This window comes from Thunnus maccoyii, chromosome 4 (genome assembly GCF_910596095.1).
Source record: "Thunnus maccoyii chromosome 4, fThuMac1.1, whole genome shotgun sequence".
NCBI classification, from domain to species: domain Eukaryota; kingdom Metazoa; phylum Chordata; class Actinopteri; order Scombriformes; family Scombridae; genus Thunnus; species Thunnus maccoyii.
The window spans coordinates 15,955,792-15,972,441 of NC_056536.1; the positions used below are offsets into that span (position 1 = coordinate 15,955,792).

General features: G+C 42.2%; 2 protein-coding genes across 2 annotated transcripts; both read right to left on the bottom strand.

The window, feature by feature from the left end:
• Nucleotides 1-68: 68 nt before the first annotated feature.
• mkrn4 (makorin, ring finger protein, 4) lies at nucleotides 69-5,475 on the bottom strand. Its single transcript, XM_042408121.1, has 8 exons — nucleotides 5,354-5,475; nucleotides 3,919-4,047; nucleotides 3,552-3,805; nucleotides 3,367-3,455; nucleotides 3,003-3,253; nucleotides 2,805-2,912; nucleotides 1,072-1,171; nucleotides 69-975 (listed from the first exon to the last, which is right to left on the bottom strand). Exons 1-8 carry the CDS (start codon nucleotides 5,446-5,448, stop codon nucleotides 829-831), a joined length of 1,173 nt encoding a protein of 390 aa, XP_042264055.1. The 5' UTR covers nucleotides 5,449-5,475; the 3' UTR covers nucleotides 69-828.
• Nucleotides 5,476-5,703: 228 nt separating this feature from the next.
• Nucleotides 5,704-13,167, bottom strand: ppardb (peroxisome proliferator-activated receptor delta b). The gene is made up of 8 exons (XM_042408120.1): nucleotides 12,783-13,167; nucleotides 9,806-10,204; nucleotides 9,545-9,696; nucleotides 9,306-9,444; nucleotides 8,634-8,836; nucleotides 8,161-8,367; nucleotides 7,818-8,061; nucleotides 5,704-7,713 (listed from the first exon to the last, which is right to left on the bottom strand). Exons 2-8 carry the CDS (start codon nucleotides 10,143-10,145, stop codon nucleotides 7,466-7,468), a joined length of 1,533 nt encoding a protein of 510 aa, XP_042264054.1. The 5' UTR covers nucleotides 10,146-10,204; nucleotides 12,783-13,167; the 3' UTR covers nucleotides 5,704-7,465.
• Between the last annotated feature and the right edge of the window lie 3,483 nt (nucleotides 13,168-16,650).

Genomic DNA, 16,650 nt, shown 5'->3' on the forward strand with positions numbered 1-16,650 from the left:
CTTCACACCTCCACCTAGTGGTGAAAGTCAACTGTAGCAGTGTCAATGAAAAGCACAAGACACACGCCTTTTCAGTGAGAAGCAATGTTTTATTTTCTGTGTACGAGTACAACTTGTTTTAAAAGAAATAAAAAACGTTTTCTGTGCATGTCAACAGGAAAAGGGTGTCATGACTATCACTTAAGGCAGGCATCTTCAGTAGTGGACATCAGCAGGAAGGGGTACAGTACACTTTTTTTTTTAATCTTCAGACAATTAAAAATACCATCCACACAACACTTTAAAATATCAAAATGGTGCAAATTGCTACTACACAAGAAGTTCAGCAGTAAACAGGGGAAAGGTTACGGGGAAAATTACCAATCTGCAACATGTTTGAAGCACTGTGGATGTGGGAAATACACCCCAACAAGACCACCACAGATTAAGTACAAGATAATTAGGAGGTAGAAATTGAAGGTTTGTCATATCAGGGGTTCTTAATCTAGAGCAGGGCCAACAAACCATGTGCTGTGGAGAGCCAAGTGTACGTGTTCTCATTTCCAACGAGCAGGTGATTTCACAGATTAGTTGCTCTCTGGTTGAAGGAGTGCTGTTAGTAAAATTACCTGCTGTCGTCTGACTAATGAACACCTCACACTGGGCCCTCCACGGCGCATGGTTGATATCCCTGATCTTGAGCACGGCTACTCAAAAAAAAGTTGTTTCAATACTGATCCGAGGAGGACAGGCACATCAAATCACAGCCACGTGTTCTTCTGGGGCTGATGATTTTAATGAAACGCCCCTTAAAGAGGTTTCAGGCCCTGCCAAAAAGAATGAAAAAGCTTAGAAATCGTACTCCTCAGTGAGGTAAAAAGGAAAGTCAAAGTCATCATCGTTGTCGTCATCGTCCCCACTGCTGAGAAGGGTCATGGCTATGAAAAAATTGAGCAGATCTACACCATCGTCATCATCTTCATCTTCTGGAACATACTATTGAGCAAGAGACAGATGTAAGGGGAAAAAAATATATACATACAAACGCATTATCTCACAAATATGGCGTTGAGAACTTATGGCAATACTCACAGGAAATGACCTGTAACGTGCGGTTTTATCGTGCCGGTAAAGGCACTCTGTTTTGAAGGGACAGCATCCGTATCGTGTATAGTAACTGCAGCTTTTCTTACTAGATTCATAAAGAGATGAGACAGAACAGGAGAGGGTGTTTAGTTATGTGCGTGCATTTCTCAAACCAATCACAAGAATTCAGCATTAACTGGTAAACGGGATGCATTTATATGGTGCATTTCTAGTCTTCCGACCACTCACAGCACTTTACACTACATGCCGACATTCACACTCAATCACTCATACACTGATGGCAGAGGCTGCCGTGCAATGTGCCAACCTGCTCATCGGGAGGTCTAATGCTCAATCTTATTCACGCACGGCACAGCCTTCGGGAGCAATTTGGGGCTCAGTATCTTGCCCAAAGGACACTGTCCTGACATGTGGACTGGAAGCCGGGGATCAAACTGCTGATCTTCTGATTAGTGGGAAACCTGCTTTACCTCCTGAGCCACAGCTGCCTCCGACTTGAGATTCATGGAATTTTGCATTTAACAGACACAAAGTTCTGAGTTTGCAATCCTTTGACATGTGTCCAGTACATATTACAGCCAAACATATACATCAATGCCTTCAACATTGTATATGTTGCCCCTGAAGAATCTATGATTTTGATGGCAGATGTGTTGTACAAAAACTCTGAATACAACATATTTTAATGCCTTTGAGGTTTTAAAAATTGCAAGTTGAATATAACCCTAAAGCATATCAGGCAAAAGAATCACTCCTACCATTTCAAGCACAAGAGTTAAATATCAGTAAACATGCAAGAGGTGGAAGAGCAAGAGCTGAGAAGCTGCAGTGACATCTTTCTACGATGAAAAAAAACAAAACAAAAAAACGAACGACTGAAGCCTGGAGATGGTAACTACCCAGCAAGGTATGCACTAGTGTGGACATTAAAGATTTTTAAAAAAGCTCAGCCCTGTAAAACCTTAAATTCAGGATTTGTCAGTTGGTGTTTGTAAGCACATAGCATTCAAAGTTGACCCCTCCTCCCCAGCTCAGAGGAAGCGAGACAGAGAGAGTGCAGCCATGGTCGAGTGAGATAGAGAGTGAATGAAGAGAGCGAGCAGCGCTGGCAAGAACAAAGCCGTGAATCAGATAAATAAAAATGCTATTTTCTGATGTTTCACAGCAGTTATGTTCTAAAGCACAAATAAACACACCCCACACACCTCCACACAACCCTGTGGGAAGGCGCCACATTGTTGGATTATGTGTGAATGCAGATTTTCATCCTGTCTGCTGTAGCCTCTCTGCTCTGCGTGTGTGAAGCTCTGCGTGTGTGTAGCTCAGTTCCACCCTCAGTCAAGCAGACACACAGACCTGCAGCTATTTATACATCCATGACACAGAGAGCAGAGAGACGGAGACAGTGACAAAACCTGGTCGCTATATGACAAGTCCTGACCTCACACCCTGCGTGCTGTTATTGGCTGGGGGCAACACACACACTGCCCAAAGGTTGACACCCAGAAACATCCCAAACTCAGCAAAATAATGAGAAAAATACAGGCAGTGGGCAGAGTCTCTGTAGATAAATACACCACCCCACACCTCTAGTGGGTCATAAGTGATGACTGAGTCTATACATTGTTTTTTTTTTTTTAGGAAAATCCTGCCTAGATACTTTTACGCCCCCGCTGTAATGATTACTTCTGCTATCAAGACTGAATCTGACACCATACCTGAATTTCTCTTTGAAGGCAGCAATTAGGCTTTCTTTTGCTTGTCCTTCGACCCAGTACTTGTTAGGCACATAAAAGGCAGACCTCACTCGGCACTGTGGGCAGCTCCTGAGGAATAAACATTAAACAGTGATGCCAAGTCAGATTCTTTATGAGGTGAGGTCAGATGCTGTTTGAAATTTGATTACTGAAACCTACTTTATGGCATCCAGCCCGAGGTCTTTTGTTTTCCTCCAGGTCCTGATGCAGTGTAAACAGAAGGAGTGATTGCAGTTCGGCAAGATTCCAAAAATTTGATTTCTTGGGTCTGCCTTTTCATACACCTTGTCCATGCATATGCCACAGGTCACATTTTTACTCTGGAGGAAGGCCTCCATTTCCTCCACTTTCCCCTGAGAGGTAGAGGCTGCAGCAGCACCAACATCCTCCGTCTCTTTGGAAGAGGTCTCCTGGGCCCAAAAACTTTGCAATCAGCAAAAACCTCCTAAGTTCAATCTAGTTTAATCAACTATTATGCGCTGTAGAATTATCACACTTAAAATTAGCCAAATTAGATGCAAACCTGATCATTTCTTCCATCACATGCACCTGCATGAGCTGCTACTGAGCTCTGGACCGACTCCCAAGAAGCAGCTAGATGAGAGTCAGTGTCTGCAAAAAAAAAAAAAAAAAAAAAAGTAAGTTAAGTGAAATGAAATGAATGAAACGCTGACCAAAGTCAGTTTCACCCATGAAAACATCCAGTACCTCGTGAATGGTCCTCCGCAATATCTGCTGCCAGGCGCCCGGTGTTGTGCTGAGGATTTGAGACATTAACCACAGAGTGACTGTGTTGCATGCTGCGCTCTCGCCTGGATGTCACATCAACCTGCATGAGACCAGGCACTGACCCTCTTCTGCCTGGTGGAGCAGTGGCCACCCTGGAAGAGGAAACTGAAGGCATTGAAGCTCTTCTGCCAGCAACAGCTGCATCACCTTCAGGCTGAAGGATATGGAGATACCTAGAAGTGGAAAATATTGAATGTGCTCAGGAAATGTGTATGCATGTCATCATCTTTTATTTTGTTGCAGACAACTGAGGGGAAAAAAAAAAAAAAAAGTGTAAATAACTTACCTGCAGCGATCACCATACCAGCATCCGCCTTTCTGATAGTATCTACATATTTGGGATGACGATATAACTGGCCATTCATGTCGATAATTACACCTTGGTCCCAATCTGCAAGAGCCATTTATGAACCGTCTGCAAGGGAAAAGGGTTCATTTCTATTATGTTGCATCAATTGTTGAGTTATACTGTATTATTATTTTAAGTCTTTTGGGGCAAGAACAGGTCAAGTCTCAAGTCTGTCAAAGCAAGTCCAAGTCAAGTTACAGGTCTTTATAAGCAAATTGCAGGATGCAAGTCTTTCAGGTCGCTGAGGCCATTTAAATTAAAAAAAAAAAAAAAAAAAAAAAAAAGACAGCATTTGAACATTTCTTCAAAGACATTTTAGGGGTTTTTTTGTAATACATAATTGCAGCCTGGTCCATACAATGCGCAGGCCCAATTAAATAATCAAAGAGTGAGGTCATGCAAGTACTCTTTTGTACTTACTAAATTTCAACTTTTAGGGTTTAAATGTGAAATCAGTACATTCATCAGTCAAGTCCAAGTCAAAGCTCAAGTCCTATTTCTTGTGACTTTTTCAAAAGTCTGACTTGGGTCAAAGGCTCGAGTCTCGAGTAAGTAGATACCCAAACTTCAGGAGGCAGCAACAAGAGTTGAACTAAGGGCTATAAAAACAAAACAAAACAAAACAAAACAAAACAAAACACAAACAAACATGCATGCATGTAGTGCAGTTCCCCCAGTAAACGGTCAGAAGAGTTCCTATAATGTGACCACGTATGTGGTATGACATCAAAGGACAGAACTAGCTGTTAGTGACCGTTTGAAAAACAACGGTAGCTTCTCTAGAAACACCATCACAGCCAGCCGGCCGTTATTACTCAAACAGCATAGAAACAATGTCAAAATTGTTAACTTCCCATATCGCCAAGTTAGAGTGATGTTTGGCTGTAAGTTATAAAGTCATAAATGCTAATTAACTGTTGTCACTTCTCCCACACAGACGAGGTTTCCTCAATAGCTTGTTTACGCGCTGTCGGAAATCCGTGCTGCAAAAAGTCACTAACTTGGCTAGCGTTAGCCGCTTAGCTTAGTTAGCTGGGTCCAGATATGTTGAATGGGATAATTGAAGCTGACAGTTTGGCTAATATTTTCAGCTATTGTCCTTTCTAGATAGACCCAATTAATGACATGGCTCCCCACGTTGCCATCCTCTTTCTACAAAGGTAAAACATCCACTAAAGAGCAACTTTATATTATTTTAGTTACAACTAAAATCATCAAATCGCACTTTTTCGCCGTAACGTCCGCATTCGAACGCACCACAGCAGCATTTGAAAGTAGCACAAGCTATCGATAACATGAGTAATGTTTCTCTGTGTCAGACCTGCTACTTCCCTAAAGTTCCCGATACCTTCCCAAGTGTGACTTAACTTACCTACAGATACCTCCACTACGGGCAGCTGAGAAGCGCTCCATTTCCGAGCCCATCCTCCTCCGTGTGTTTTGACCATGCCGCCAGTCACCCTCCATCCCTCTAGTTATCTAAATAGTTGACAGCCGTTCCCTTTCAGCAATTAACCTAGCAACGAACCAATAGAAGCGTGACGTTGACGTTTGTACGTTACGTATTCTAATTTATCCATAATTCCACTTATCTGAAGTTTAATTAATGATAGTGACATATCAAGGAGTACTTTAACAAGTAAATAAAACCTTGATGAACTGCAGACATGTGTATTAGAAACATATATCTGTCCCATATTAAAAAATTGAGAAAAATCAGTGTTAATATTTCTAATAAAGTTTATAAGCGAGATGTATCTTAACTAGAGCTGCAGATGGTTACATGTGACTATAAGGACGAAATTCTTTCAAGTCATAACACATTTTTTTGTGAACAAATATGTCAATCCATCACTTACACAGGCATAGAGGTAGCTTACATCAACTTTTTGGTGCACTTTCTCGTTTTTATCCACACCCCTTTACTTGCTTGGCACACACTGCACATTAGCCAATGATATCAAATTTGCAATTTGTACCAATAGCAGGAATTAAGGCAAAAAAAAATGTCAAGAGATTAGATGAGACAGTGGAATATTGTCACAGATCATACATTAGAGGTAGATAGGGATCAAGACAGAATAAGAGCACAAGAGGAGGATTTCCAGGAAGAAGCCTGGCCCGAAAGAAGGCCATAGTAAGGCTATTACAGTTGTGGGTCTCCTAACAAGACAAATCAGAATGTACATAAAAAAGGCTAAGACTGTGGTAAAATCATGGGTGAGCACAGAAAAGACTTATTTTTTATCAGATTCTAGATGTTGAACTCTAATCATCTCCCAATAATGATATCATGGTATGCTGGTTTTAGGTAGAAACCTGCTAAGGCGTGAAAATCCAAATTCCTCATCAAGGAAAAGTTTGTCGTTAGGCTTGACGATATATTTGGTACAACCTAAACTAAATAGGCAGGCATGTAATAAGAAAGAAAACATATACTTAATACATAAAACACGGTGATAATTCATGTTTTGCCCTTACAAATATGATCAACAATTACAAATAATTAGTGACATAATTACAAAGAGTAAACTAAGAAAAAACCTTAAAATGGCAAGTTCATGATCATTTGCATGTCAAAAGAAGAAGAAGAAGAAGAAAAAAAAAAAGGAAAAACATGCTGTCCCTTGTACTTCAGTGGGTCAGGTGTTTATAGTGTCAGCTTCAGAAACAAAATCTGTGCAGCATAGTCCATTAGTTACCACTCAGGTAGATGGCTTTAAGACAAAACCTATATAACTTGGATCTCCACATTTATTGACAAATGGAAATGGTATTGCACAGACAGCTGCATTGAGAGAGAGCTCTACACTGCTGGAGCCAGCCCAGTTTGTGTTCTATAAACCAAATGGCAAAGATAGAGGTCACTGATGATGATGATGATGATGATGATGATAAGATTATAATAATGATGTAAACAAAAACCAATTTGTGCATCTTCAGCTTTACCGAAAGTCTGAGAACAATCACTCTACCAAAGACATTGGCAAATTTTAAGAAATTCTTGTACAGTACAAACTGACGGCTCTTTTTCTGTTTGAACTATGCCATTGGTGTTAAGAACATGAAATGCTTTCCCTTTACAGCAAAACACAGAGCCGAGGCGAGTGAGGAGAAGCTCTCTCTAGACGCTGCTCTGGGGTCAGCTTTGCTATTAGGATGAAATCGGAGCAGCCTCGGTAAGAAAACAGATCATTCTCACTGTTAGGTGACCGTTGTGGGAAACTAGGACTTACAGCAAATGATTCCAGATGCTCATCATACACACACACACACAGACACACATTGCTGTGCTGAAGGTAATGCTGACGTTGAGAAGACTTTGCTGATTGTGTTAGCCCTACAATGTGACTTTGCTTCATCTGCACATGTTAAAAATCCATGCCCGTACGTGGAACAGTGCTTGTACTGAATGCAGTGTATTATTAGAAACGTATATTCAGTCTGTAACAGTATTGCTAGAAGCAGTCTGTGCTGGAGACTACTAATACATGTCTTTGTAGATCTCCTGTAGTAGAGGGTGGAGCGAGGTCTCCGACTCAGTCTTTTTGATCTTTTGGACAAGCTGAGCGTTCTCAGTAACCAGCTGACGGAGGTCAGCCATCTTCTGCAGCAGCTTGGGGAAGAGGTAGACAGAGTCAGAGTGGTTTGCTTGGAGGTGGAGGTCCAGTGCCTGGAGGATGCTGTCTTGACTCTGCTCCACCTGCTTCACGTTCATTAGCCCAGGACGATCTGAGAGAACGAGAAGGCGCCACGGGACGGGTTATTATCAGTCATAGTTTACACTGAGCAAAGATAACATCTAGCAAAAAAACCAAAAAACCCTTCAGTCTCACCTCCACAGAGAATAATGGCAGCAACAAACAGGGCCAGGTCACTGTCATCCAGCTCCAGAGCGTTGAACTTGACAGCAAACTCAAACTTGGGCTCCATGATCTCACTGAAAGGCTTTCTTAAGCTACGCAGGAACTCCCTGGTCACAAAGCCTTTACCATTGGCCACCAAAAGTCCATCTTTGTTCATGAGAGAGGGCAGCATGGCAAAAATAGCCTCATGCACGCCGTACTTCAGCAAAGTCACCTGCAGGAAGCAAACAAGACAGTTGTACACAAGTTATTTCCTACATAGACATATACAAATTATCTCACCGTGCAGCACACAGAGGAGACAGTGACTAACCTGGTCATTAAGGAAGAGGTCCACAAACCCTGGAATGCACTTGGCGAACTCGGTGAGCTCTCGCACAGTCTCCACCGTAGTGCACTGGCAGCGGTAGAACACATGGACCCCAATCTCCTTGGTCAGGGGTGCACCTGGAAGTAACTGGCTCCATACCAAACCACTTTCTGCCTTCCAGAGTGTGTCTACATCGTAGATCACAAAGGGCTAAACGGATGACAAGAATCCAACTGACACTTTAAAGACTAGAATATACCTGGTATGACATTTTTGAGGGGTAAGGTATTGAGTGCTAGATTAAAACTCTGCACTTTGTGGTTCACTTGCATCTTTTCAAGTCAGACTGTACAATATGCTTTAATTTCTAAACATTTCAAGGGTCAGACAACAGATGTAACGACATATTATGTATTAATGTATCTGTAAAACCAGGCAGTCAAGCTCAGATGAGCTGTCCTAAAACTGGAACATACCGAGGTGCTGCTGGTTTTGCCCGTCAGGATGCTGCGAGCCCTCTTCTTGGTCATGCTGAGGTTCTTCTGGTAGGCTGTGTTGACTTGTTTGGCCAAGGTCTTCAGGTCTGAACCACCTGGTTTACCGTGGTTCAGCTCCTCTGCAAGCAACCCTGCCACCAGCTTCTTCCGCTCCGCCTCAGGCATACGTCCATATCGGATCGCTGAGCAAACACATACATGCTGGTTTTTTATTTTGAGTGGTTATTCCAAGAGTGAATCACTTTGTCAGTACCACAGTTGGGTTCTGATACCTGGTTTTGTTTTTAGAGCAAATTCCAAGTTAGAAAAATACCCAAAAGTTAATCAAATGCTTGCACTGAAATACCCATCACCTCAGTGAACCTGAAGAACTGAGAAATTACAAGTGACTGTGCGCTCTGCTTGAAAATTAATTTTTCTTTACCCCCCAACACCACATTATGGATAAAAGTTCCAAAGGAGATTAGAAAGGATTTGAAATAAATGAGTAGTTTTTCTTTTTATTCACGTCAGATTCAATAAAATTTCATCCCCCCTTGTCAGTAAAATACCTTTTCATTCAAGTCTTGGACTTGTAAAAAGAATTATTTTGCATGTTTACTGTTTTAAATTATTTACAAAGTTCATTTGCTAAAATATTTTCCCACTCACCATCATGGGACATTCCCAAAGACAGGCACTTCTGGAAGCGACAATATTGGCACTTGTTACGATTCTTCTTCTGAATCTTGCAGGAACGCTCACAGCGCTCATATTCCAGTTTCATCCGCACAGTTCGCCGGAAAAAGCCCTGAGTGAGAAACAACTGGTTCAGCGGCTTTGATAAACTGTTGCTAACAAACGATGTAATTTAAGGCAGCTATTCTGCTGTGTTACACAAATTGCATTACCTTGCAACCCTCGCAGGCATGAACACCATAGTGGAAGCCAGAGGCCTTGTCCCCGCAGACCTTACACTCCACGCTGATCCCAGACGCTGCGCTGTCTTCTCGGCCAAGACGCAGCTGCTCTGACAGCGAAGGAGACGAGGTATGGGACAGGTCTGCATAAAGAAATGCAAGAAGAGTAAGGTTCAGGAATTATCTATCATCTAAATACACATGTCCATTTTCCAGAAAGCGTGTGATGGGATGTTGAAATAAAAGTCTCACCTGTGTAGCTGGATGCTGCACTGCTATTCTGCCTGCTGTGATCGTTTTCCTCCTGATCCTGACTCTCTTTCTCTCTTTTCTTCTGGTCCCCTTTCAGGCCTTTAGAGGCAGGCACTACCTCCTTCTCCTCCTTGTCCTCTTCATCCTCACTTTCCCTGGCTTTAAGGTCTTGCACGTCTGTTAGCTCTGACACACTTGTCCCCCCGCAACTGTCTGAACCTCCAGACTCTCCCTCCGGCGCCGTCCACCTAACATCGGCCGTGTCCTGGGGGGACTTGGGCTCGCAGTAGCCGTTGACCCTGTCGTGCTGCTCTTTAGCAGTTTTCTGAAACCCTTCCATGGTTCCTGTTGAAGCTGACTCAGCGGCTCCCCTCTTGTCACGTTGCCGTCATAGCTCCACTAGTTAAGAATGAAATCATTTGTTTTAAATGAGCAATATTAAATTAACAATGTATACTAAAACACAGAGCAAGAATGAACACTAGATCACCGTTAACTGGCCTCTAAAGCCCACATTTAATCTACTACCTCGCTATTAGACCATAAAATGCCCTCCTCAATGCTGGTTACCAGTCTCCAGCCATGCTGCATGTAAAGCTTGTCCGAGCATGTAGCAGGTTCAGGTCTTGATAGGCTTCTATCAACTGAAGTGTATTTATTTAGGTGTCCTGTTTATTTAAGAGCCCTTTCACATCTGCCTCACTTGGTCTGGACTTTTGGACTTTTCAGTTTGATCCGAACCAAAATTACAGGTGTGAAACCTCCCCTGGACCACACAGCCAAACCTTGGTCCAACGAAAAGAGGTGGTCTCGGTCCGGATCAAACTGCACCATGGTTCGGTTTGTTTCTAGTGTAAAAACTTTTTTTTTTTAAATGGTTTGGACTTTCGGACCAATAACAGGAAGCTCAGGCAGGGTATCGTCAGAACTGGAAAAAGGAAAAATGAGCTCTGGTAGCACATGGGGAGAGGAGGAGAACAAGTGTTTAATTGAAATATGGTCCAATGACGTTATAAAAAGTCAACTGGAAAAAACTCATAAAAATGCCGACACTTTCCAGGTATTTTCCGAGAGGATGAGAGAGGGAGGATATGAGAGGACAGGAGAACGATGCTACCTGAAGATACAGTAATGCCATAATAATATTATCATAGAGAAACAAAATGATTTTTTCATTCATTTTTCTCCATTAATTCAAACAGGGATAGAAGGCTATCTGCAGAACTGACAACACACCAACGTCAGACGCACGCCCGTCCACAAACCAATAAATGTCAAGTATAAGGAGACGCAGCCCACGTAGATGATGATGATTGGACATATCTACGTCATGCAAAGTTCTTCAGAGCGCGCGCATAATTGCAATGTGAAACCAAAACTAATCAGATCAAATATATACAGTGGAACAAAAACAGGAACCTTGGTTTGAACTTTCAGGTGTTGAAAGGCCCTGAGCGGCCACAGAATGTCCTTGATAGTAATAGGCTTATAACATGATTTACATACACTGTGTGTGTGGCCATGCATGGATTACCAAGCAGAACAGACAAGCAGGGTCCTCAGACCATTAAGAGCCCTCAACTCCCCACTTTTGAAGACAAACTTCCAACATCTTACTAATAAGGGTAGATGATTTGGATAAAACCCTTAGTCACAGTATATGTCATTTTATATCCTGATATCAATATGTATCATGTAAATTAATTGAAAAACTGTTAACTGATAAAAATAACTAGTCAGGAATGTCAGTTTTCGGCTAATACAGCAAATTTAATACCTGGCAGATCAAGGCACACACACATTGATTCAAAACTCATATAAAATTGCAATATTGACATAAAGCAGTCCTGCTAATTGATTTTGAACAATGTCCAATCTGGCCTATTTGTAAACTCAGAGATGTTAAAGGGACAGTTACCACAGAATAAACAGTGCTGCTAATTCTCTGACGGTCAAGACATTTTTAGCATCTCAGGGAATACAGTACATTGCCTTTTTGCCTACTCTTTCTTCCTAATGTCCTATCAGAAGACGTGTCTAAAAGGCTAAAAATCCAAATTAAAAACCACAAGCCTGGACACAAATAAGGGCCCCAATCTCTATTAACATACTGGGCCCAAAGCACCAGATCCCTGAGGCGACCACAGTTTTCATTAATGAACATTTCAGTCTGTTCTCTGCTATCTTAAAAAGTAAACTTTGTCTCTTCTGCAGCTTGGAGACATCTGTATTATTGTTTGCCCCAGTTTCATGGTAGGGTGCACAGTGTACTTGGAGGGTGTTTTAAGGGGACAGGGTGCATGCACTGTGTACACACTGAGCAGTGTTGATCGTTGGTGGGGGCGGTGGGGAAGGTGGTGGTGGGGGCCTGGGGAGGGGGGGTGGGGGAGTAGGCTTTGGGGATGGGGGTTACATTTTTGCCCCGCGGCCCCCTAGTGGATTAATCCGTCCGTGTGTGTGTAGCTGTGACCTGACACAGCCACAGTGTCTACTTATGTGAGATTAATAACCTGCTTACAGTGCATACTGCTATTAAATGACTACTAAAAGCGGTACAAAGTCTAAACTCTGTTTGTTTTCGTGACATTTCCGACAAAAACCCCGCCAGAGATGAGGAGTGTTAGGACTTGTCCAGCAGACAACCTGTCACACTGGTTCTCGGAAATATCTGCTAACGTTACTGTGAATTGTTTTAGTCAATGACAGGACTGTAACTGGATACAAGCATTAGAGAAAGGAAAGGACGACTAACTTATAGACACCATTAAACTTTTTTTTCCTTTTTTAAGCTGAAGTGGGAACAATATGAGACGTTAAACTGTCAGCAGGCCGCCGGAGAGAGTCGGCACGGCGAGCTAACTTAGCTAGTTAGCTACTAACCTTGAATGTTGACTACCACTAGCTGTTAGCGCGGCTGACCCACATTCCCGTGTGTGCCTTTAAATAACGTTAGCAGGCTCTTGCCAAGTTAGCTTACCTCTCCCAATAGTGCTGCTGGTCCAGGAGACTTTTTTTAACGCTACGAGAAATTGTGCACAGGCTGAAATAAACAGCAGTCCCCGAGTCCAGTCCAGGAGCGATCGGCTGCCGCTGACAAGTAGTTTGAAGTCACCAGCAGGAGCTGCTAACGTCAGACTGCTAACATAAACTTAGATTGATCCAGGCCTTCATGTAGCAGCCGAGCTGACACACCGCTGAGCTCAAGAGGCAAGAAAAACAGTTTGGACACTTTTGTTGGCTGCCATATCACATGCAGATAAGCATAGTCAACAGATAATCCCTCCCCGACTGTCTCCTTGTTGTTCCTAGCTTTGCTTTGCTTTGCTTTGCTTTGCCTCTCTCTCTCTCTCTCTCTCTCTCTCTCTCGCTCGCTCTCTCTCTCTCTCTCTCTCTCTCTCTCTCTCGTCACATGCCAGGACACAGCCCCCCCTCCTCACCCCCTCACCTCCCCGCCCCCCCACACACACAACAGCCTTCCGAGGATCACTAAAATATGCTGTTGTTTCTGTAATCTGTAACTGTGTGTAGATATATTTCTCTGTGGAGCTGCACTGATACTAAAAGGCTTTAGAGGACATCAGGAAATGTGGCATTGACCATGTCTGCAGGGATAGATAGATAGCCCACATGGGGTTTAAAGCCCTTTGACACAAATCTGTGCTTTTCAGTTATGTAAATAAAGTTAACCTGACTGCCTATACATACATACATACATACATACATACATACATATATTTATATATATATTAGAACAGTGGCCTATGCAGCGCCTGGCACCAGTCTAGCAGACACAGAAGTCAAATGCCTACTGCCTACAGATAATCTGGTGCTACAACAGCACCTTGATCTTCTGCACCAGTTCTCCCAGACCTGGGCCTAGACAGTGAATCTAACCAAGATTTTTTTAAAAATTTAAAAAGATATTCCAAAAAAGACCCAGCTTCCAAAACTACAAATATAAATTCTTTCTAGATACCATTGCTCCAGATCAAAACTAGATAGATAGATAGATAGATAGATAGACAGACAGACAGACAGACAGATAGATAGATAGATAGAAACTTTATTGATCCCAAAGGAAATTTAAGCATCCAGTCACTCAATACAATAAATACACACAATAAAAGTTAGTAATACACAGTAAAAGTTAGCCTGTAACAATAAAAATTAGCTTGAAAATGTGACTGCACTATATTCATGAACTAAAGACTTGAACTAAAAAGTCCTGTACACATGGAGACTGTTGATACAGTAGATTAATAATTTCACACTGCAAAAAGAAAAAAGTGCAATGACCGTAAGTAAAGTGACTAAATTGTAAATAAAGTGACTGACAGTAAATAAAGTGACTGACAGTGCATGACGTGACTATGACATTATTCAGGGTGATTATCATAGTAAGCACAAACAGAGGAGCAGAGCATCAGGCCCAGTACTGAACATCTCCCCTCCCCCATTGGGAGGAGTTGAGGAGCCTGAAGGCTCTGGGAGACAAAGGGTCTCCTAAGTCTGTCTGTTGAGCAAATCTGTGACAGCAACCTGCCACTGAACCTACTCCTCTGCTTCTTCGTGGTTTAATTCAGTGTCACTGTCATTGTCCATGATAGACGTCAGTTTGCAGAGGGTCCTTCTCTCTACGACCGTCACCAGAGAGTCCAGCTCCATACCAACCACAGAGCCGACTCACTTGACCAGCTTGTCCAGCCACACAGTGTCTCTCTTCTTAATGCTGCCTCCCCAGAACACCACAGCATAGAAGAGAAGACTGGCAGCCACGGACTGGTAAACATCTGCAGGAGTTTCTTACAGATGTTAAAGGACTCCAGCCTCCTCAGGAAATAGAGCCGGCTCTGCCCTTTCCTGTAAAGAATGTCTGTGTACTCTGACCAGTCGAGTTTGTCATCCAGCTTCAGCTCAAGATACTTACAGGTCCTGACCTCCTCCACATCAGCCCCCTCAATGGAGACTAGTTGCGAGAAGACCCCAGACCTACGAAAGTCCACCACCATCTCCTTGGTCTTGAATATATTCAACTGTAGCTGGTTTGGTTGGTACCATGTAACAAAGTGATCCACCAGACCCCTGTACTCCCACTCCGGTCCACCTATAACTATAACTAACTAACTATACCTACCTCAACCTAAACATCAGTGCCACACGTAACTTCAACATAGCTGTGAACAACCTGAGAGACCCGGCAAGAAGGACTATATATGCCATCAAAAAGAACATCAAGTTGGACACCTCAATTCAAATCTGGCTTAAAATATTGGCCTCCATATAAAACATATTTCCCTCTATTGCTGCGAGGTCTTGGGTCCACTTGCCAACCAAGATTTTACAAAATGGGACAAACACCAAACTGAGACTCTGCACGCAGAATTCTGCAAATCCACTCTCCGCAGCCAACGGAAAACTAAAAAGATTCAATTCAATTCAAAAGAGAGCATTTAAATTTTATAATCATCTAAGAGAAAGTGACCCTGACACGCTCTGTAACAAAGCCTCACCTGCAGAGAGACCCTAGAGATAAGCCCCCTCAGCCAGCTGGTTCTGGGACTCTGTCCACAAACACAAGCAGAGCCCCCAGACACAAACCTCACCAGACTAAACCAAATTATTAGAAAACAAGAGCAAAACTATTTGACACATTGGAAAAAAAGTAACTAAAAACCAGAGCAGACTGGATTTCTGTTTTGCCCTAAACAGAGAATACTCAGTATATTACCTGACCACTGTGACCGATCCAAAACTTAAACTAGTCCAGACTCTATGTTAGCAATCATTCTCTCTAGAGAAGACAGACTGCACACGACAGGAAGCCGGCGGAAGCCCAGCTGCACGTTTTAACCACTTGCCAACTGCACCAGGACATATATTACCCACAGATAACAACCACACAATCTAGGCGAAATACAGCTATGTGCAAACACAGCAGCAAGATTTGTGGGCTGTTGTGATCATAAAAGGGCGTCTAATGGAAAACAACCACCATGAAGACTGTCAGTCACCTGTGTCCTCCTGCACCAACCGTTTACACTGTGCTGATCTCTGTACGTAGACATACATACATACATGCAGAAAAAATATCTTTAAATACATTCATTTAAAAGAAGAAAAAATGTTGCAGTACTTATTTGTATTTATATTTTTCAACTGCAAGTTTACACGTTTTATTATTATTTGAAGTTATTCCTACTTATCTGTATATTTCTAACAGCAAAATCACAATTCTTCTGTTTATGTACATTTTTTGTTGTTTTTATTTCACATTTGCTTTTGCAATGTAAACATCTGTTTCCCATACCAGTAACACCTCTTTGAATTAAATTGAATTGAGTTGAATAGATTGATGGATGGATAGATATCATACATCTGGGCCATGTAATATTCCAGTATATAAGTTTTGTAATTCTGTTAAAATACATTGTTTAGGAGCCATGAATATCTGTTCAAAATATGGTGCCAATCCATCAGGTAGTATCAGTAGTAGAGTAAAAACCTTTGACCTGCTGGACCAGAGTTGTTAGAATTTATCCTCTAGAGCACTTGAAAATCTGTCACACATTTCATGGCAGTCCATCAAAAAGCTGTCAAGATATTTCTCTCTGAACCACAAATGTTAACCTCATGATGTCACTCGAGGAAAGTCAGACGATCACCAAAGTCAGTTGGATTCATCATCTGGGGACCATGAATGAATGTACAAAATTTCACAGCAATCCATCAAATAGTTGTTGAGATATTTCAGTCTGAACCAAAATGGTGGACTGAAAAACAAACAGACATCACAAAACAGAGTCACGAGAGCAACCGGCAGGAAACAAATAGGCTCTTTTTTGTGG

Coding starts and splice junctions, on each gene's coding strand:
- mkrn4 (XM_042408121.1), bottom strand. CDS start 5,448: ATGGAGGGTGACTGGCGGCATGGTCAAAACACACGGAGGAGGATGGGC. Junction 4,048..5,353: donor CGTAGTGGAGGTATCTGTAG/GTAAGTTAAGTC, acceptor TTTCCCTTGCAG/ACGGTTCATAAATGGCTCTT. Junction 3,806..3,918: donor TGGTATGGTGATCGCTGCAG/GTAAGTTATTTA, acceptor TTCCACTTCTAG/GTATCTCCATATCCTTCAGC.
- ppardb (XM_042408120.1), bottom strand. CDS start 10,145: ATGGAAGGGTTTCAGAAAACTGCTAAAGAGCAGCACGACAGGGTCAAC. Junction 9,697..9,805: donor TGCAGCATCCAGCTACACAG/GTGAGACTTTTA, acceptor TTCTTTATGCAG/ACCTGTCCCATACCTCGTCT. Junction 8,368..8,633: donor GCAAAACCAGCAGCACCTCG/GTATGTTCCAGT, acceptor TCATCCGTTTAG/CCCTTTGTGATCTACGATGT.